We start from the raw sequence: 23,319 nt of genomic DNA on the forward strand, positions 1-23,319 counted from the left end.
CCTGTTGCTTTGCTGTGCTGGCCTGCTGCTTGCTGCTTCTGTCCAGGGAGTGAAAGGACTGGACTTTGCTTTCAAAGGTCCTCTAAGGGCTGTCCAACTCCATACCACTGCCTACACCAGAGGCATGGCCCCCGCTGATTGCACAACCATGACCGACGCCACAGACCCAATGCCGCTGCAACACCTCCAAAGTCCTGCCACAGTGTGGGTTCCAAATGGCGTGTCACAGACGTCTGTGTCACCTAACTCCGCCGCAGCACCTGTGGCCCGTGGTGTGATTGGCCCGTGGTGTGATTGTGACATCGCAAAGTTGACGCTTTGCATCTTTTTATTTTTTAAGAGATGTTTTTTATTGAGTCAAATACAAGAACATTAACTTAACATAGCCAGGACAGAGATATGCAGTTGTGAATATATATGCTTAAAGAATATTCTACTTATAAATGCATATTAAACATGTAAATGAATTAGGCATACACAGCAATATTGTATCAAAGACTCCAAGTTTGACTAAAGAAAGAAGAAAGAGAAAGGGAGAGGGAGAAGAGCTATAGGGATAGAAAAGGGAATCAAGTGATAGCCATGTGGCGAGAGAGGTAATAGACATTAGTTGCAGCGAATGTAAGATGAAATAAGTATATATAAGAAGAAAAACAGGAAATATATTGACATTTTTAAAAAAGAGGAGAAAAATCAATTTCCTTAGCAGTGCATGAGAGATAGTTACTTAATGGCAACCATAGCTGATGACGTTTAAAGAAAGTTCCTGTTGAATCAAGCTTGTAGCTGTCACGTCTATGATGATAACATACAGAATTCCACCACTGTCTGAGAGAAATGTTCTCCGAAGATTTCCAGTTAGAAGTAATAATAGAGATTGCAATAGAAAGCAAAAGGTCCACCAATTTTCCAAGAGGCCTGAATGAACTTCAGATATTGTGTATTCCACCCAAAAACAGTAATTCATATGACATTGGTAAGGAGATCTGAGCTATTGCTGAAATTCGAGACCATATTGAGGACCAAAAGGTAGATAGAGATGGACAAGTAAAAAACATGTGAAAGTCAGTACCCTGCTGAGTGTGGCAGCGCCATCAATTGCCATTTTGTGCAAGTTTGAGTTTGTAAAGGCATACAGGAGTGTAGAAAAGTCTATAATAAAAAAATACAGGGTCTGCGTGAGGCTTGCAGGGCATGCAGTGGAATGTATCTTATACCATATTCTATCCCATGAAAAAGTTGGCCAAACAACACCAAGATCTGATTCCCACAATGTCTCAATAGGTGATTTGAGTATAGGTGAAACAGACATTCTTAAAAGTTTATAAATTCCAGCTACCCTAGGATAATTAGAAGTTACAATCGGGTGTGGAGATGATGAAGGAGAAGAATTATTATGATGTATAATTTTATTGAGGGCCTCATGGACCAGAGTAGAAAGAATGATATATTGGGATTTCATGCAAATAGGGAGGTTATAAATTGCTGAGACAGTAGTAAAAGGGATGAGAGAGTCCTTATGATATAATTGGGAAATGAGAAGAATACCTTTAGTCATCCAAGCCTTCCAACACAAGGTTTTACCTTGTTTCCTAAGAGAACTATTCTGCCAAATAGGACTGTTAAAGAATTGATTAATGGGGGTAAGATGCAAAATAAAAAAAGGTTTCAGTAAGTTGACTGAATGGGAGATAGTGCTGGGCAACCAGAGGTTTGGGGAGGTAGACATAAATATAATGTGTTTATGGGAAAAGGGAGAAATAAATGTTTCTTCCAAAGAGAACCATACCTTTTGAGGGGCATCATTGAGTGTAGATAAATAGGCATGTATTTGCTTAATTCCAAAAGATTTGTGATAAGTTAAAAAGTTAGGAAAATTAAGTCCACCTTGTACTTTAGGAAGTTTTAATTTCGAGAGAGAGATTCGGGATTGTTTACCGTTCCACAGGAACTTGGATAGAATGTTATCAATTGAACTAAAAAATAGTTTAGTTATCTTAATAGGAAGTATCATAAGGAAGAAGTTAATGATAGGGAGAAGCATCATCTTAATGGTGTCCAAGTGGCCCCACCACGTGAGATATAAAGGGGACCATTTCTGTGTGAGATCTACAAACTTTGCAGATAAGATTTGTAAATTAGTCTTTAATGTATCCTTGAGAGTAGTGCAGTACTATACCCCCAGGCATTTAACCTTAGAAGAATTCCAAGATAATCCTGCATCAAGGAATACAGAGCCAGTGCAATGAGAATTAAGTGGTAAGACCACTGTTTTGTCTATATTAAGTTTATAGCCAGATACATCAGAATATAAGTTGAGCTCATGCAGGAATGCAGGAAGAAAAGTGTCAGGGTGAGACATGAACAAAAGAATATCATCAGCATATGCCATAAATTTGATGTGTGCATTATTAATTTGAAACCCCGTAAATTGTTCAGATGTTTTTAATTGGTATAGAAAAGGTTTGAGAGCCAAAATAAATAGTAAAGGAGATAATGGGCATCCCTGACGAGTACCCATTTTAAGAGGGGAAAAAAGGAGATCGGATACCATTTGTTATAACCGAGGAACATGGTGAGGAATAAAGAATGGATATCACATTTCAGAATTTTGTACCTAATCCATGCCATTCCAATGCCTTTGACAAGAAACCCCAGTAGACCCTATTGAAGGCCTTTTCCGCATCCAATGATAAAGCTGCCAGAGGAATCTTAAGTTTAGATGCCTTGTTATATTTAAAGAATTAAGGGAATTATCTGCTACATTTCTATTAGTGATAAAACCAGATTGATGAAAATCAATAGGGCCAGGTATATATGGGAGTAAACAGAGAGCTAAAACTTTGGCATAGAGTTTACAATCAGTACTAATTAAAGATATGGGTCTATAATTTTTACAGTCAGTCACATCCCGATTTTTTTTGGGAATAAGACAAATCATGGCCTCCGTAAATGAGCCAGATGTAGAACCTGACATTATAAAGTGATTAAGTAATTGAAAGAGTTTGGGGAAGAGAGACTTAGCAAACTGAATCAAGAATTCTACTGTGAAGCCATATGGGCCTGGAGCCTTACCCTTGGGGAGAGATTGTAAAGCTGTATATAGTTCAGTAAGTTGTAGGGGTTGGTCTAAAGATGAGAGGTCAATCTGCAATGGGTCTCTTGGTTTGAGATCAGAGAAATATTGGTTGAGAGATTCAAATGTTGGTGTGTGTTCTGGAGTGTACAGGTCCTTATAGTAAGAGGCGAAACACAATGCTATATCTTTATCTCTAAAGTGTTTAACACCATTGTTATCTGTGATAGGTTTAATAGTTGTTTTTTTTTTTCTTTGTTTCAAATATCGAGCTAGAAGAGAACCAGCTTTATTGTTACCACCATAATATCTGGCATTTATTTTCAGGATGGTGCCGCATGCTTGTTCAGTGGTATATTGGTTAAACTCCATTTTAGCTGAGACTAGTGCTTCAAGATGTGATTAACTAGTTTTGTGAGTATAGTATTCATGTTCTAGAGACTTTATATTTTCAAGGATGGAAGTCAATTTTTGTTGAGCAGACTTTTTTTTTGAGTGAGCGTAACTTATGATGAAACCCCTAGAGGCTACTTTGAATGCATCCCGCAAAAAATGAAATGATAGTTGATCACCATTGTTGATGTGGAAGTATTCTTCTATAAACTTACTATAGGAAGCAATAAAAGTAGCATCTGAATGTAGAGAGTTATTAAACCTCCATGAAGATGTTTTAGAACCATTAAGAAAAAGATCAAGGTCAGTAATCACAGGTGCGTGATCTGAGATCAAAATAGCACCGATATCAGGGTTGACCATATGTTGCAATAAACCTTCACTCAGAAAGATATAATCAAGCCGAGAATGGGAATGGTGGGTAGGAGAATAAAAAGAGTATTCCAAGAGGTCGGGATTGTATATTCTCCAGGAATCAGAGAGAGAATGCTGTAAAATAAAGTTTTTAAAAGCTTTGTGGGAGGCATATGGGACGAAACGTGATGTGGAACGTCTGTCCAAAAATGGATCGAGAATTTGGTTGAGGCACCACCTATTAGTAAATTGTTTGAGGAATGTTCAGAGACAATTTCTGAAAGATTCTTCAAAAAATTTGGATCTGGATGTGTGGGGCCGTATATATTTAGGATAGTAAGAGAAATATTGTCAATTGTAAATGTAGCAAGCACCCAGTGACCTTCTGTATCTTGATGCTGTGAAATTATGGTAGGTTTGAGAGATTTATGACAGAGTATAATTACCCCATTTTTGTTTGTGGTGGAAGGGGAGTAGAAAATGTCCTCCACCCATTGTTTTTTAAGCTTAATTGCCTCATAGTCATTGAGGTGAGTCTCTTGCAACAAAGTAATGTGGCATTTCAAACGAGCTAGGTGAGATAAGACACGCTGACGTTTAATGGGGTGTTTAAGCCCCTTAACATTCAAAGTAACAGTTTTAAGTTACATAACAAGAAGTATTAATAAACAACTGCTGTAAAAATGAAAAAACTAGGCATATCAGTTTTGCACAAGCAAAGAAATGGGAAAGAAACAAGAAAGTAAAGAAAAAGTAAAGGAGGAAGATGACCTCCAGAAGTTGTATATACATGGATGTGGCAATACAGGGACTAAAGTCCACGAAAGCTAAAGAAGACAAGATAGAAAGTGAATACCCCGAAAGGTAGAGGGACAGCGGAGAACCTCAAAAGACAGGCAATAGTGGTTTCAGCACAAGAAAAGTGATATTAGATATTAAAACATGAAGGCTAGTTTCATGGAAGAAAAAAAAAACATACAAACGAAAAATGTACCATTCAGGAGACCAATTAACATAATAACTACAGTAAAGGAGTGTGACATGAAGAACAATAACAATCAAACCTTACCAGTGGAATGTGTAGGAGAACAATGTGGATGGTGAGAAAGGGATACGGTTAGGAAAGGAACATGAGGATTGCACAAAGAACACTATCTAAAAAAAAAAAAAAGAAGAAGATACAGAGAAGGAAAACCATGGATATAAATACTAAACATAACCATTACTATTAAACTGGCCAGAAAAAAAAGAAAGGACATTAAAGACAAATTAAATTATATCTTCAAGTAATTGCAGATACTCCTAGGTCCATTGCTTCTGTTTTGTGTTGGTTAATAAAAGTTTGTAGTACCGAAGGTTCCTTGAATGAGTAAGATTTGTCCTTGAATGTAATTTTGAAAAGGCATGGGTGAAGAAGACCATATCGAATATTCAAGGATTTGAGTTGTGGATGTAAGTCCAAAAACTGTTTGCGACGTGTAGCTGTAGCAGGACAGAAGTCTTGTGTAAAAAACACTTTATGACCTGACCATAGCAAAGAGCCCATCTTTTTGGCTTCCGAGAGTATTTGCATCAAGTCAGTAAATTGGAGAAAGAGAATAATAATGCCTCTAGGATGTGCACGAGGGCAGGTTGAAGTCTGTGGACCTAAACGATGTGCCCGTTAGATAGAGAGGGCAGAGGTAGAAGACAAGTGAAGAATTGAAGGTATTGCTGTTTGAAGGAATGCAATCATGTTAGAGCCTTCCACACCTTCTGGAATCAGCAAAAAGGCGAAGATTGTTTCTCCTATTTCTGTTTTCTAAGTTTTAAGTAAGCCTTTTAAGTTGAGCTATGTCCTTGGAGATCTGACGATTGACAGTGTTACAGTCTTCAAGGTTACTGATTCTCTGTTCCAGAGTACAAATTTGTTGTTCGTGTTGGGAACATTGCTCCTCAATACGTTGCAAAGAGGCATTAGTGTCCATCACAAAGGGCTTTAATGCACGCAATTCCTCCATGACATCATCTAGAGTAAGATGTGTAGGTGATTTTGAGGGAGAATCAAGGTCTTTTTTTGGGCACTTGACGGAGGAGGTGTTAGATGGTTTTTTCGCAATTGCGCCAGCAGCATGAGATGAAGAGGCCCTATCCTGTAAAAAGTCTGTAGCACTATCCATTGTTAAAGCTGATGGTAGAGAATATTTAGTTATATGTGTGCTCACCACTCGAAGAGGATTATTAGACTTGGAGGAAGAGGATGACGGGCTGCTCTGAAAATTATGTGGTCTCCCCATAAAAGCCAGCAGCAATTTGGTAATAGGAAGCCAGCAATGTGAGGTGATGATGAAATTATATTAGATGAGAAGCTGCTGCGAGAAGTTTCCAACAACAGAGCAAAATATAATAAAAAATATATAAATAGAAAATCCTAAATTATTCTCTCAGAACAGGCATGACAGAATACCACAAGAGCAAAGCACTTTACTGCACATAGTCAAACAATTGGCGACTAGTTTTAAGGGAACCTTCTGAAAAGGAAAAATCCCCTCTGCCAAAGGAAACCATTTACCACATTATGAAGAGCAATTTGAAAAAGCATCTTGACAACAAGAGCTGCCAGTGAATACTGAAAGTTGAAAACCTCAGCTAAATGTGTTTGAAGAGAGAGGTCAAAAGTTCAGCTGGCTGTCAGAAGGTAATAAATATTCCATTGCAGAGGAAATTAGATTTGTAGAATGACATCCAGGCAAGCAGTTAAAAGTCAAATAGAAACATCTCTGTGAAAGTTTAGGTTTGTGCAGAGGCTTATGGAGTGAAACAAAAATGATACAGATAAATAATTACCTCAGGCCCTCACATGAAGTCTCTGAAATGACTTCAAAACTCCATGTCTCTGTAAGATAAAGGCATATTTATGCAGCAGAGCTCCAGTGCTCAAAATGCTGGAGTAATTAATCATTTTGATATGAAAACATCTCCTTCCTTCCAGGAAGTGCTGAAGCCTCACAGAGCAGCGGCCATCTTGCGTGACCTCCAGCCATGCCCGACGCCTTGCATCTTGATCTGCTTGATCTGCTGGATTCATCAACCTCGCCGGATCATAAGAAACTGAAGCCTTGCCACCAATGCTGCAATACCTCCCTTGGAAGCGTAAGGAACCAATGCCTCACCTCCCCTGCCTACCGGTAAGGAACCAATGCCTGACCTTCCTGATAGCAGTAAGAAAGTGATGCTGCACCAACTCCATCAACTCCTCACCTCCCTGACTCTGAACCACGTTTTTGTTTCCTCATCATTTTCAAAGGTACTATAACTGGGGTTCGTGCGGCTCCTTGACTGCCCCGCACTCCCTCGTGAGTGACTTTGGATTATTGGGAACGACTCCGTCAAGACGTTGTGATAGCCCCAGTTCCCCAACTGTTATTGTGTTTATAAGGGCTAGACTAAGATTTAATCTTTGAAGATTCATATCTTTGCTTGTGTATGTAATAGATTGAGGGAAGGGTATCTTGTATAGATCTATCCATTGCATATAATGTCTGTGCATAGTGCAATACCACTGCTAGGTAATATAATTTGAAGTTGGGGAGTGCCCACCCCCCTTTCTCTCTGGGAAGTGTCAAGAAACAAAAGGCTCGACGTGGTTTGGTATATGTCCATATAAAATTACTGGTCAGCCCTTCCATTGATATAAACCATTCCTGTCCAATTTCTAAAGGTATAGTTTTAAAAAAATAGAGCATCTTAGGTAAAAAAGTCATTTTAATCACATTACAGCGTCCCATAAGCGATCAGTGCAAATTGTTAATGCGATTAAGGTCCTTTAGGATCTAAGATGGCGGCCGGCTGTTCCGGCTGATTCGGATCAGCCTTCCAGCCCAGTTTGTTCGATCACGGCGGCTACAGCGGCTTCCCCGCCTCTGCCGCGCATGCCGCACGCCTGGATTTTGGACTGTTTCTGCAGAGCTGCCACACTACTGGGGCGGAGTGCGGCCCGACCGGCGGTTTTGCGCCAAGCAGCAGACTGTGCCGCTGGGAGAACCGTGCGCCGCATTGCTCGGGTTGTGGCCGCGCGAGCTCTCCAGGGGTGGCCTCTCCCCTGCTTGGTGCTGACGGACACCTCCGGCGGTTCTGGAGGTGCGGCTCTCGGCTCCTGGCTTTTTTTAATGGCGACGAAGGCCGCCAGGATGCCCCAGACATTGCGGGCGAAGGCTAATCTTGTACCCATTGCGGGAAGGAAGGAGAAGACACAAGTAGCGCCTCTCCCAGGGGATCAAACAAACGCTTGAGGCAAAGGAGGGCAGCAAAGTGCGTTTGCCATGGAAAAAGCAGCGAGGAATGTTCAGGTCCCGGCAATATTCACTCAAACACTGAAATCTAAACGGACACCTCCACAGAAGGAGGTACCTAATGCACAATCTGGCATCCCGGGAAGCAATGGAGATCAGGTACTTGTCGCAGGAACCGGGGCCAGAGGGACAGCCAGTCTGGAGAAAACAGGTATGCTCTTAAATACTGGAAAGGAGGGGGCCCCCCTTTGCTCTGATGTCGATATGTCCGATGGGGCTAAGGAAGTGGTACTGGGAGAGACTAGCAGTAATGCAGGGATCTGCAACGCAACTTAGAATATGGTTTCACAAGAGACTGAGGATACGTTTAAAATCCTTTCAATATCTGGTGTTATGAGTCCAAGTTTGAAGGGGAAGGAGGAGAAGTTATTAGGGGCTAAAGGTGATCATGGTCTGGAAGACACTGTATAAAGTTTTTTTCCCCTATCTGATCAATCTAAGGACTCGGATTCGGATGAAGAGATTCCTCTAACAGACGCTGACTTAGAATGCAGCTCCTCAGCCAGCATTTGGGCCTCAAATAATCTGGCCTGTAGAAGGAAATCCTTGGAGCAGCCCAGTACCAGGGGCAATCTGGGGACAAGACTTAGGGGGGACCCGCCTAATGATCAGGATGGAGCAGGTGAACTGCATTGGGACTATACTGCCACCCAGCAGGATTTCTTGAAGGTAGACAGTACCAATGATATTTCAACAAGCCCCGCTATGGGGGTTCCAGATCAGGCTGCGACCCCCTTGTTGGATCTCATTTACCGCACGATGGTACACAATCATGAACAGGCCCAGAAAGAGAGCAGGAAGGCGAAAGTGGCAAATAGGCAACTTCAATTGTCTATTAAAAAGGTGTTTAAATCTTGCCAGGACATAAGCACCTGCATTGCCTCAATGGAGACTCGTACTGAGATACTGGTGACAGAAGTTAAAGCTACAGCCGCTCAAACGGCAACACAGGGACAACAGATTTTGGATATCCAGTGGAAACTTGAGGGTGCAGAAAACCACCAGAGGCGAAATAATCTGCGGATTCTGGGCATAGCAGAGGGCCTTGAGGGGCAGGATACTAGGGCCTATGTAGTGTCACTCTTTAAGAAAGCCTTCCCAGAGTTTCTTGAGTGGAACTGGGAGACAGAGATTCAGAGAGCACATCGATTTCCGCTGTTGAAGAAAAAACAAACGTTTGATGCTTGTAAAGGACAGAACTACCCAAGGACCATTATTATTTATATTGGCAACTTTCTATTGCGGCAGATGGTATTTGAGAAAACCCGACCCAACTCAAAGATAAATGTAGAAGGGGTATCTTTTTTTACTAGACCAGATTTTGCTCACGCCACGGTAGAGAGACGCTGGCGATTAAGGCAGCTGATTGCACCATGTAAAGAGTTAGGGGCAGAAGCATATCTGCTGAGTCCCGCACGTTTGAAAATTATCTACAAATCAACTACGTGAACTTTTTTATCGGAAATAAAAGCAGGGCAATATGTACAGCAATTAAAAGCCAGCAAAATTTAAGTTTGAACTGTGGGGGTGGGGGATGAGCTTGTTTAAGGGGATGGTGGGTGTGTCACCCTTTGATTGCGTTTTTTATTTTTCTCTGTGCCCCAAACCGGCAGCTCTGGGTGGTAGTAGATGTGGATGCTTTTTCTCTTTTTCTCATTTACTCTTTTTTCTCCCTTTTTAATATGTGCATTGCGGGGTGGGAGCTGCTGTGCTGTTGAGAAAAAACGTTTGATTGGTTTTTGCTTTTTTTTTGTTTTCAACGAACATGCGTGCTGGTGGGGTGAATAACTTTCATCTTATAGGCCCAGCGGTCTGGCGATTCTATTTGTAGGGTTCTGGGTGGGAGGGCGGGCTAGGGAAGGAAGGGTAGGTTTTAAGGGGGGTGGGGATTAACCAGGGGTGGTGGTGGTAGAGGGTGCAAAAGGGCACACAGCAGGAAAGTTGGCAAAGATGGGAACAATGTGTGGGGTGTCTTAAATGTTGATTTGGGAAAGATCAATTGGTCGGCTCAGGGAAGTTATGAAAGACGAAATGTAAAAGAATGGGTCAGGAAAGTGAGATACGTATAGCTACAGTAAATGTCTGCGGGCTCAACAATGGCAAAAAACACCAGCCGGCAGGGGAAGTTTTTAAGGCTTGGAAGGCCGATATTATCTGCATGCAGGAGACTCACATTGTAGGTGCACAGAAGCATTTGATGGAATTTTTGGGATGGAAGATAGTGGCATGCACAAACCAGAATACCACCACTAGAGGGGTGGCCATACTTACACGAATCAGGTCGTTAGTGGTTCACAAGCAACTTACGGATAAGTCAGGCAGGCTGGTTTTGCTGGAATGCTCTGTTAGAGGGTCAAAACTCACTATATGTTCAATTTATGGATCAAATGTGGACGATCCGGAAATTTGGGATTTACTTAATCTGGAACTTGTTTCTTGGGAACTCCGGTGGTAATATATGGGGACATGAATATTCATTTGGATAATGAAATCCCCATTCAAGAACAGACAACGTATCAGGGCAGAAAAAACAAAGTTTTCATGGCGCTCCAGACATTAGTAGTTAATCGTGCCCTGATTGACGTTTGGCAGAGGTGTTGGCTGCAGGATCCAGGCTATACCTTTTTTTCTTTCCCACATAGTAAGTCAGTCAGGCTGGATTATTTCTTTGTATCGGCATCTCTGCAAACGGAATTAAGGGTTGAGAGATGTCCTAGAATCATATCGGATTATAATCCACTGGTTTTGGTGATGGAGGTAGGGGAGGAGGGGCCTCAAGCTAGGTCCTGGTCGTTTGACAGGGCATTATTAGCGGATCCAGTGTATGTTAAAAAAATTAAAGGGTGGATCCCAGTGATTTTTAAGATAAATCAGGGCTCTGCCCCCGCCATGTAGTATGGGACACATTTAAAGCAGCCGTCAGAGGGGAAACATTGAGGTATGCAATAAGAAAAGAGAGAACACGTACTGATCAATTAAAATGAATACAGACAAAGTTGAGTGTAGCTGAGCAACGACTAGGGAGGCGATCAGGACCAAGGGAGAAACCTCAGATATTTTACGTGAATTAAATGTCATCAAAGCGGAGGCTGTTCACATTTTTATGGAAAAGGCGGCTGCAGAATTTTTGGAACATCAGCAGGAATTCTATGAATATAGCAGGAAAGTTGGGAAGCAGCTGGCCTTAAAAATAAGGCAGAAGCAGACCTATGGTAGTATTAACAGTCTGGAGAATGAGGAAGGGCAGCTAGTTAATAGTGGCCCAGAGATTATAGAAGTATATAGACGGTTTTGTCAAAACCTATATGCACATGAAGGGCAATCTCAGGAGGAGGAAATGTCTTTTAATATGGGTAATGTATTGCTGGGACAGCTACAGGAGGTAGATAAGAGGGAACTGGAAGCTCTGTTGACACTTAAAGAACTTGGTATAGCAATCAGTGCTCTGGCAAGTGGTAGGACAACCAGGGAAGATCAGATCCCACTTGAGTTCTATAAGGTTTTCTTCTTGGAATTATGAAAGGAATTATTTAGCCTATTTAGTGAAATACAGTCAGGGCTTTACCAACCAACTTCATGGGAAGAGGCTAAGATAATAGTCTTCTTAAAAAAAGATAAGGAGCCACATTTACCTGGCTCATATCACCCGATCTCTTTGATCAATAGTGATGCCAAAATCTATGCTAAAATACTGGCTAATAGATTAAGTTCAGTGATTTCTAATCTGGTGTCTCCGTGGCGGAGTGGATTTATTCCAGGGAAAAGTACTGCTGATCATGTAAGACGGGTTATCACATTGTTGGATGCCAGGGCCATGTCCAAGCTTCCAATGGCAGTCATACTGCTTAACGCGGAAAAAGCATTTGATCGGGTCCATTGGCCCTTCTTATGGACAATCTTGCGCAAGAATAATATTGGCCCTGGGTTCATTAAGGCGATTCGGCAGCTCTATCACAATCCTTCGCCCCCTTGCAAATTGCTGGGCTAAAATCAGCCCCTATTATTATCCAGATAGGTACGCGGCAGGGTTGCCCGTGTTCACCATTGTTGTTTGCCCTATATATTGATCCGCTGATAAGGAAACTGCTTAACAATATCCAGATAAGCCCAGTGATTTCGAGAGGGGGCAGCACAAAGATACTTGCATATGCGGATGATATTGCGGTCGTTACAACCAACCCTATGACGGCCCTGCATGAAATAGAACTGGAGGCTGCGCAGTTTGGAAAAGTGTCTGGCTATTTATTGAATAAAACTAAGTGCCAAATATTAGTTAACCACTGGGCAGCTTTTGAGGATGAGCGTATAAAGACCCAGGTCCAGTATCTAGCAGTAAAGCTGACGGATAACCTTGATGAGTTAGTGGAAATAAATCTAGCTCCGGTTTTAACCAAGGCTAAAAAGGACCAATCTTACCATGTTTAAATGAGAGAACACAAGCACTTCAGCACTTGTTAGCAGTGGTAAAGTGTGTGGAGTCCTAAAGCCAGCAAAAATAAAGTTAGCAAAATAGGAGGCTGGAAGGCAAAAAGTTGAGAGAAAACCACGCCAAGGATGGCACTTCTAACAGTTTTTATTGTATTTGTTATTCAAAACTAATGAATTTCTCAAAGGCCTCAATTCCATTATTTCAATTTATTGCAAATGAACAATTCATCTATGAAACCTTTTTTATGTTGAACATGCACATTGACCTGCACCTTTTTTCATTCACTGGCTCTCTGATTTGAACATTTCTGGTAGGGTGCTAAATACACTTTCCTCTTTTCGTAGAACACTTTCCAACACCTTTGTCTATTTACCTCTGCCCTCTGTTTCCAAGAAACAGTCTTTTTGACTGTTCCACTCTCTGTGAAATTTGCAAATTTCAAGATGTTGAAGAACATATTTCAAGCTCTTCCTCAGACAATTATTTCTGCTCAAAGAGTCCAACTTGAAACTTCAAGCTTTCAAACGTAACTGATATTTAAAAGTTTTACCATTCTAAGCATGAGCAACACATTTTCAAATATAAATATCTCAAACACCATTAAGAAAGTTTACATAAAACAACAAAGGCACATTTTTAGTACAGTTTTGATATCATGAATGAATGAATGAGTTTATAAAGTGCTCGGATACTTCAGCAGAGTGTCCCAACTCTAAATCTGACCTAGATCACAGTTGCTAACCACCTTTATCAAAGCGAGCAGATGCGTCTTCGGGGACTTCCTGAAAGGGATTTCTTGGGTGATGCCTTTCAAGGCAAAGGGCAGCGTGTTGCATTTTCTTCAAGCCAACACCAATAAGGAACGTCCACTGCATCTAATATGCTGATAGCTTGGTGTGCAAACGAGGTCCTAAGTGGCGAGGGGAATGGGAACCCTATTAATCAGATATTGAGGGACACGTTTATAGGCCAGATGCACCAAAAATTACAACTTTGAAATTATCCTTTTTTGATAGGAAGCAAATGTAGATTGTAATGGTGGCTGGAACCTAGACTCGTCTACGAAAGACCAGAAGCAGGTGAGCTGCTTCATTTTGTAGAGTTTGCAATCTTTTGACCCATTTTTCTGGGATTTACCTATAAAGTATATTTCCGAAGGTCAGCTTGGCTGTAATTAATGCATGGACAACTGTCCTGCTGGTAGATAAAGGGAGAAGATCAATACATTTTTTTGGTTGACCGCAATACACTAAAGCAAACCAAAGCTGCAGGGAGGATCTGGGAATGAAAATCGAGCTTGTTGTCATGATTCCTGGCTACTGAGGCAGGAGGAGGGGAAACTTCCTAAACCAACTGTTACACACTCACTATTTCTTTGCAGGCCAAAAGAAAAGAATGTCAGGGGTAGATTTATGAAACATGTCACTGCACCTAATGCTGCGCCACTTTTCTTGCACCCCTTAGCGCCCCCTAATGCCACCATGTGCGAGCTGTATTTAATATTGGGCGAACCATGGCAGTAGTTAGGGAATTAGTGTCAGAATGTTTTACGCTAGTTCGGCGCTATGCAGGATTAGCGTAAAAACGTCTGACGCTAATCCTGCAAAGCACCCAGAGGCCCATTGAAACCAATGGGAGCCTCCTTTCAATGCCTGCTCTGAGCAGATGTTAAAAGTGCCGAAAAAATGATGCAAAGAAATCTCTCAGATTTCTTTGTGCCATTGTTTCACCCCCCCTAATGGGGAACGCCTTCTTTTCATACATTATGCCTGGTGCAGGCATAATATAGCGCAAAGGGTTACAAAGTTGTGCAGTACATGTATTGTGCATCTTTGTAAATTTGGCGCAGTTATTTTGACCTCATTGGGCCAAATTAGCGTTAAAAATTACAGTAATGTGGTGCATGGAGGCCCTAGGGCCTTTTAAATCTGCCCCTCAGTTTCATCCGCATTGCATTGTAAATGGTTCTCTTGCATCCAGATCATCATATTTGCAGAGCATCATGCTATGTTTGATGTGCTTACATTCTGAAGCTTTTCCTGTAATGTAGAGCAAAATTACCTACAGGAACTTGAATGTTAACAGTTTCTTTTTTGACTTACCACTAACTTTCTTTTGTATAGATGGACCGGTGCAAAAGTTGCCATGTCAAAACGGAGATGGATGAATAGACCGAGTGCTAAATTTTGTGTAAATTTCTCAAACAGTGCCAAAGTTATAAACAAATCAAAATCCATGTGATTTATTACTAGGTTTGGTGAAATTTGATGAACATGAAAGTTGAAATTACAGGACTGAGCATAACATGCTAAAGGTGTGCCAAATTACATTCAGATTTGACAAATGACAACCTGCACTCCGAACCTTCGAAGTCTCTAATTCAGAAGTTGATACACATGTCTGAAGGCTCACCATAGCTATCTATATGGCAAAAAAAAGAATGGTTCTGAGTCTAGAGCCAACTGTGCACAGCCAAAGAGTTTGAGCAGTGGGACCCAGGCACTGGTGAAAGTCTGACTGCAAGTTAAGGCCTTGCATTTAAAGCTTCCTGAACATTACTAAGGGCCAGATGTACGAAATCACCCGTTTGCAATTTCCTAATAGCAAATTTTAGTGGTTCAGTATTAGGAAATTGTAAACTGTGATGTACAACTGTGTGTTTGGCACACAGTGATTCACAGTGGGTCGCAAATGGACCTGCCTCATTTAATATTCATGAGACAGGCCACAATTTGTGACCCATTGTGAATAGCTACAATCACAGGGATGGTGACCTGCTGAGCTCAGCCGACCACCATGTCTGTGATTGCTTTTTCAAATAAGCATTTTTTTTGTTATGTAGCCCGTTTTCATTACACGAGATGCATTACAAAAAGAAAAATGCAAAGTTTTCATTTCGTTTTTTAAGAATAGGCAGTGGTCTGTAGGGCCACTGCCTGCTCTTGAAAAGTGTTCACACCCCCATTTGCAAAGGGGAAGAGGTCCCTTGAGGAGTCCTTCCCGCTTATGAATGGCTTACCACCAACTTGAAGTTGGTGGTAACTGAATATGTTTTGCAACCACATTACCAGTCGCAAAACATTCCTACATACCAGTGTGACTCGCTATTAGGAAGGCAAACCCTATTTTGCGAGTCTCTCAAATACAAAATAATAATTAAAAAAGTACCTCTTCCTGTTGCTGCCGCAGCCTCCCACCACTTCAATCCTCTTATTCTGGTGTCCCAGCATTCACTGGGACACCAGCACAGGCTCAACAGCAATCCTGGTGATGCTTTTATGCTAAATCTAGCATGAAAGCAGCGTCAGGATTGGTCTGAGCAGCTTGGACTGCCAGACAGACATAATCCTGGGGTCTGTGCAGTTTCTCCAGCCCGGCTGTTCAATACAGCCGGGCTGGAGAAACCTAAGTGAAAACTAAGTGAGCATATGCGTTTGGCTGGCCTGAGACAGTGCACTCTCTCCTCCTCCCCTTTTTCACCTCCTGTGGCCTAGCCCCGCCCCCCTTCACATACTGCTGGTTGAGCCAGCAGCTGAAAGATAAAACAATAAAGAAATATTGTTTTATCTTTCAGCTCCTTGCTTAGCCAGGAGGGCGAGGCTCCTTTGCTCTTGCGAAGGAGCCACCCATGTGTGATTAAATCAACAGGTTCGCTGATGCTGAAAAAATGAATGTAAATAATGGCTAGAAATTTGGTTATCGCTTTCACTAACCATTGTGACATCCGTAACACTAACTGCTTTTATGTATTGATTACCTCATCTAAGTTTTCACTGTCTTTCCTAGATTCTGCGGACTGCATGAAGTGCCCTGATGATTACTGGTCCAGTATCTTAAGAGATAAATGTATACCAAAATCTATTAGATTTCTGTCCTATGAGGAGCCTCTTGGTATGATATTAGTGTTGATGTCTATTTTCTTTTTCCTAAGTGCTTCCTGCGTCTTTGGTGTCTTTGTTTGGTACCGGGACACTCCCGTTGTGAAAGCTAACAATCGCAGCATCAGTTACCTCCTGCTCATTTCACTCATGTTGTGCTTCCTCTGTCCCATGAATTTCATTGGCCGTCCCACTAAATGGACCTGCATGCTGCAGCAAATCATCTTCGTAGTCATCTTCTCCTTTTGTATTTCTTGTGTGCTTGCTAAAACCATCACAGTTGTCATAGTCTTCAGAGCTACACAGCCTAACAGCAATCTCAAGAAGTTTTTAAGTCCAACGATTGCCTACACCATTGTTTTCGCCTGCACACTAATTCCAGGGACTATTGGGGTGGCTTGGCTGACAACTTCCCCTTCTTTCCCAGAACATAGCACTAGCCCTGCCATGAAAGAGATATTCCTTGGATGCAACGAGGGCTCTGTTGGATGGTTCTACAGCATGTTGGCCTTCATGGGACTCTTAGCTAGTGCAAGTTTCTTGATCTCCTTTCTAGCCAGGAAACTACCTGACAGCTTCAACGAGACCAAGTTCATCACATTCAGCATGCTTGTGTTCGTCAGCGTCTGGCTGTCATTCATACCAGCTTATTTGAGCACAAAGGGAAGGTATATGATAGCAGTTGAGATTTTCGCAATTTTGTCTTCTAGTGCTGGACTTCTCTTTTGCATATTTGGTCCGAAAGCATTCATAATATTTTGGAGGCCAGAAAGGAATACAAGAGAGTACTTATCTTCAAAATCAAAGTCAAGTTTGAAAAATAAATAGCAATGCTAATTATTGTTCATGTGTGGTTTGATTTTCATATAATTGCTTTGTCTACTCGAGAAAGGTGTACATATGTAGCACACAGGGACACAATTGTTCAACTGCACACAGAATGCATCACATGTCAAGAACAATTTGGGGATTCAATCCTAATAGTTCAACAGACGATGTAATAAGACCTTGCTTTCAAACAACAAATTCTAATGTGGTGTCAATTCATGTAAGTACAACATTTATTATTTATTCCTTAATATGCTGAAGTGCTGTAGAAGTTGCAGTTTAGCTACCTCATAGCCAGTGTGGATTTATGCCACTAATACTCATTGTATGGCCCGGGGCCACATGTAGCGACACCAGGCCATTTTTTGAGAGGGTCCTCGTGAGCTCTTGGATTGCAATTTTAAGTCTAAACAAGTGAAAGCAGCCACTTTCATTTCAGAGCCCTGCCTTGTTTCATCACAGAATTGTAAACAAAATAACAGTGAATAAGAGTGGCACAATGGAAAAATGCTGTAAAACAAACACATCTTTCTAAGACACATTGGTTTGTCGTGATAACCTTTTAAAAATGGAAATCGTGTACTTATTTTAGGACTGCTTTCCAAGACGAGCATAGGATGCATGTGTTTCTCTTTTTCATAATAAACTTTCTTTCATTCAGTATGTGTGTGTAATAGAAAAAAGTGTGGTAGAAGAAAAGCAACAACCTCAGAAAATCAGATGAGGCCGTATTTCGGGGAGGGCTTTTCATATCACAGTTTCCAACTTTCGATATTTTGAGGGCCGTATTTATACTCCGTTTGCGCCGAATTTGCGTCGTTTTTTTCGACGCAAATTCGGCGCAAAACTAACGCCATATTTATACTTTGGCGTTAGACGCGTTTAGCGCCAAAGTATGAAGAAAGAGCGTCATTTTTTAGCGTGAACGCCTTCCTTGCGTTAATGAGATGCAAGGAAGGCGTTCCCGTCTAAAAAAATGACGGCGACGCAAATGCGTCGTATTTATACTCCCGGGCAAAAATCACGCCCGGGAGTGGGCGGGTCAAAAAACCCCGCATTTGCGCCTGAATTTAACGCCTGGGTCAGGGTAGGCGTTAAGGGACCTGTGGGCTCAGAATGAGCCCACAGGTGCCCTCCCCTGCCCCCAGGGACCCCCCCTGCCACCCCTGCCCACCCCAGGAGGACACCCAAGGATGGAGGGACCCATCCCAGTGAAGTACAGGTAAGTTCAGGTAAGTATAATTTTTTTTATATTTTTATTTTTTTTGTGGCATAGGGGGGCCTTATTTGTGCCCCCCTACATGCCACTATGCCCAATGACCATGCCCAGGGGACACAAGTCCCCTGGGCATGGCCATTGGGCAAGGGGGCATGACTCCTGTCTTTACTAAGACAGGAGTCATGTAAATGGCGTCTGGGCGTCGAAAAAATGGCGCAAATCGGGTTAAGACGATTTTTTAGCGTCAACCTGACTTGCGCCATTTTAAGACGGCCTAACGTCATTTTTTCCCAACGCCGGCGCTGCCTGGTCTACGTGTTTTTTTTCCACGCACACCAGGCAGCGCCGGTCTGATTGCGCCGTCTAACGCCATTCCATAAATACGGTGCCCGCATGGCGCTTCAGAATGGCGTTAGACGGCGCAAATTTTTTTTACGCTAAACTGCGTTAGCGCAGTTTAGCGTCAAAAAGTATAAATATGGGCCTAAATGTTTCTTAACGTCATTTCAGTTGATTGCGTGACTTTTTGATGCACCATTGTGGTGCATGTGATCCATAGTTGTACTTTTTATTTTGCTGATGACCTTTGGGATTGTCTCATTGTTTTATCTACAGCATAGGTGGCAAGTGGCGTGTGTATTGGAGACAGCCAACCTTGGTTTCTATCAAATGTATTTTCAATCTTTACACTTGTAGGTTTACATTTAGCTTGCCAGGCTAAACTAAAAAAAAATTAAGCATTAAAAGTACTATTGGCTAAAAATAGAGAAATGGCAAAATAAAAAACATGCCATGACATGGGGTATTTTGGCTGCTATGAGCACTCCATGCCACTGTTGCATCTGCCCTAATTATCCTGATAGGCAAACCTATAACCCAACTGCCTTGCCGACGTGTACAAAATCACTACAAGCCATCAACATATCCCAGTCTACGAGAAAGTTTCAAAGTGGCTGAGGACATGGATCTTCTTCTTCCTGATGCTGGAATCCACAAAGCTGATTTACCTGAAGTTAACATGTTGCTTAATTGGTGCGACTGAAGGTTGAAGAAAACCCAGTTCCTCTAAGGGCTGGAATTCATGCGCTGATCTCCCAGAATATCGTCTCAGTGAAGAAAGTTGTTTTGTTCGTTTCGTTTTGACACATGCTTTATTCGATCGGTCGATCATCAAAGCGAATATACAGTAGTAGTAGGAATAAAGATAAAACCAGTAATAATAGTAATAATAATAATAATACATAGGTAAAAAATATAAGACATGGATGCCAAAGAGCATGATCCAATTAAAATCTCAGTACACATAATACACATAATACAGTTTCAGCCCCCCTCCTACAGTCCTAATAAGAGTAAAAGGAGTAAAAAGTAGGGCTCTGCATTAAAACACAGTCCTAGCAATGGAATTACGTATTCGCCATGCTACTAATAAATATTTGCTAACAGCAAGTATTAAAACCGTAGAATGGTGACTTTTTAGAATCTTCAAAGTAGAGGCACAGTCTCTTATCCCCATTTCGCGACAAATGTGACGGATCCACTTAGACCTGGGAAGGGAGTAAGCAGGGCAAAAAAACATAAAATGTTCAACCGTTTCTGATTTTGCTCCGCAAGCTGGGCATGTACTTGTATCTGTTTTTGTACCCCATCTGCACATCAATGACTTCAACGGCAACGACCCGAACCGGAATCTGGCATTTAAGCTTTTACAGAGGATGTCAGGAATATTGTCTAAATATGGTTCAAATTCTGGATACCACTTAAAATCTGTAAAGCAATTTGTTAAAGTGCCATGAGTTCTGTGGATGATATAATCGTTGCGTACATAGAACCAATATATGCGTTTCAGTACTATGGAGTGAGCCTTTTCTAGTTTATGGGGTTCCTCCCAAAAGTGGCTGAGGCCAAGTTGTTTTGTTTACCAGTAATACCATCTCCAATCACAAACTATGCAACAGTATGCACAGCTGTAGAAAATTTCTAAAATGTGGTACTGAGCTTGAAGTGCCCATATACTGCCAATTTTCTGTGATGAAGATGTTTTCCGTATTGTAGCTGACATTTTTATGAGCAATCCGATAGAATTTTATGACCTTTATCCAATGATGGGCATTTTCCACATGGCAAAAGTTGCATTGTAAGGTGCAGGAAGTTATCTCAGTGGATGTGGCATAGAGGATGCACTTATTGAGACTGGAATCTATGAAAGCAACATTTTCCAGTCAGTATTGAGTGGAACTCATTATGTTAGTTTGTTGCAATGTATGCTTATCATATCTGAGGCTATGGAAACACTAAGTTGGAATGCTTTCTGGAACAAGAATGACAAATTAGGTTTTCTTATCTCAGAAGTGAACAAGGCACAGGGTTCACTTAATTAAAAAAACATGATGCAAAACCAGGCAATTGGTAATACACTCAGTTCAAAATCAGAAAATCTTAAAACCAAGTTTGTTGAGTTTGCCAAAGATTGCAAAGAAAAATCAGAACTTTGCAAGTACTAGGGAAATGTTTTATACATGATAGCTTGAGTGAAAAACTTGGCACATGCTGATCAGGAAGGTAATTGGGAGCTGCAAGTGAAGACTGTGAGTAACTGATTACTGTGTTTCATGAATTTGATTGCATAAACTACCTGAGATGTGGATCCTGGTATTTAGAAAGAGTGAAGAGGCTAGAGGTGGAAAAAATGTACCTCTACAGAAAGTCCATCCAAAGACATTTTTTGGTGAAAGACAGAGGGGGAAGGTTCAGTGCTGTGGCTCTATATTTCAGAGATCACAGAAAAGCTCCAAGGGAATTGTTGGTCAGACACGCAAAAGTAAATATGTTGCTCAAAGGCAGATAGTTTACCATGAAGTCTTTTCTATTTGCAATGTTTTCAGAGAGATCACAAATTCAAAATTAATGGACCATTGTGAAATTGTTTCTCACCACAAACTTGTGGGTTAGAATGGGGAAGGTTTTAATAAACATGTTGACAGCCTTTTTCATCTCATGCAGCATCAAGGAAACTCCTTTGTAATGACTAAGGGGGTCATTCCGACCCTGACGGTCCAAGACCGCCAGGGCCGGGGACCACAGAAGCACCGCCAACAGGCTGGCGGTGCTTCCCAGCCCATTCTGACCGCGGCGGTAAAGCCGCGGTCAGAAAAGGGGATCCAGCCAGATTTCCCCTGCATGGGCTGAATCTCCATGGCGGCGCTGCAAGCACCGCCGCCATGGAGATTCCGACCCCCTTCCCGCCATCCTGTTTCTGGCGGTTTTTACCGCCAGGAACAGGATGGCGGGAACGGGTGTCGTGGGGCCCCTGGCATGGGCAGTGCAGGAGCCCCCTAACAGGGCCCCATAAAGATTTTCACTGTCTGCTTAGCAGACAGTGAAAATCGCGACGGGTGCAACTGCACCCATCGCACCCCTGCAACTCCGCCGGCTCCATTCAGAGCCGGCTTCCTTGTTGCAGGGCCTTTCCCGCTGGGCCGGCGGGCGCTCTTTTGGCGGTCGCCCGCCGGCCCAGCGGGAAAGCCAGAATGGCCGCTGCGGTCTTTTGACCGCGGAGCGGCCATATGGCGGTAACCGCGTGGCGGGCGGCTACCGCCGCCCGCCGCGGTCAGAATGACCGCCTAAGTCTGTGAAACTACATAACTTCTTGACCACACAATATGTGAATAACGATATAAAGACACATCTACTAGATGTCCTGGGACATGTATCAAAACTAAACTCAGAAGTGAAAGAAAAAAAGCTGTTTGACACAATCACTAAAGCTAAACATCCACGCTTTAATCACCATAGTAAGAGTTTCACCCAACCAGCTACTACAAAACAGGTTAATAAAACAACTTTAGCTTGCACAAAGAGAGATCAATGCCACAAAAGTAAAGGGTGAATTTATCAAGGTCATTCTGTCACATGATCTTCTTCCAACAAATGCAATATCTGAAAGGATTTACAATTGCTGCTTTTGATAATTTTGATTTTGAAGGCAGCTCTTCTTTGTCTGGAACATCCAGCACACATGATGTTGCCATGGTGCTTTTTCAAGACTGCACCAATAAACTAGTTGCTGGAAAACAAACTGTGTCATCTATAGGCATAAGCAAATTAACCTGCAAACTTATAAGCCGACTGCCATACCAACATGTGCAAAATCATTTCAAGCCATTGTAGGAGGCTGGCCTGGCTTGTAGTGGGTACCAAGGGGTGCTTACACTCTGTACCAGGTCCAGTTATCCCTTATTAGTGTAGAAGAGGTGTTTCTAGCAGCTTAGGATGATAGAAGGTAGCTATAGCAGAGCAGCTTAGGCTGAACTAGGAGACATGCAAAGCTCCTACTATACCACTGGTGTCATATGCACAATATCATAAGAAAACACAATACACAGATATACTAAAAATAAAGGTACTTTATTTTTATGACAATATGCCAAAAGTATCTCAGTGAGTACCCTCAGTATGAGGATGCCAAATATACACAAGATGTATGTACACAATACCTAGGTATAGGGGCAACACAAACCATATACTCCAAAAGTGGAATGCGAACCACGAATGGACCCCAAACCTATGTGAGCTTGTAGAGGGTCGCTGGGACTGTAAGAAAACAGTGAGGGTTAGAAAAATAGCCCACCCCAAGACCCTGAAAGGTAGGTGTAAAGTGCACCTACAACCCCCAGAGAGCACAGAAGTCGTGATAGGGGGATTCTGCAAGGAAGACCAACACCAGTAATACAACAACAGTGGATTTCCAGACCTGAGTACCTGTAAGACAAGGGGACCAAGTCCAAGAGTCGCGAGAGTGTCGAGAGTGG

General features: G+C 42.1%; 1 protein-coding gene across 1 annotated transcript in view; it reads left to right on the forward strand.

The window, feature by feature from the left end:
- Positions 1 to 17,289, forward strand: part of LOC138246922 (extracellular calcium-sensing receptor-like) — a 287,015-nt gene extending 269,726 nt beyond the window's left edge. The window contains exon 6 of the mRNA XM_069201669.1: positions 16,370 to 17,289. Within this exon, the coding sequence (XP_069057770.1) occupies positions 16,370 to 17,289 (920 nt within the window). The remainder of the gene's footprint in view (positions 1 to 16,369) is intronic.
- The last annotated feature ends 6,030 nt before the right edge of the window (positions 17,290 to 23,319 follow it).

The sequence above is a fragment of the Pleurodeles waltl genome, chromosome 7, assembly GCF_031143425.1.
Source record: "Pleurodeles waltl isolate 20211129_DDA chromosome 7, aPleWal1.hap1.20221129, whole genome shotgun sequence".
Classification (NCBI taxonomy): domain Eukaryota; kingdom Metazoa; phylum Chordata; class Amphibia; order Caudata; family Salamandridae; genus Pleurodeles; species Pleurodeles waltl.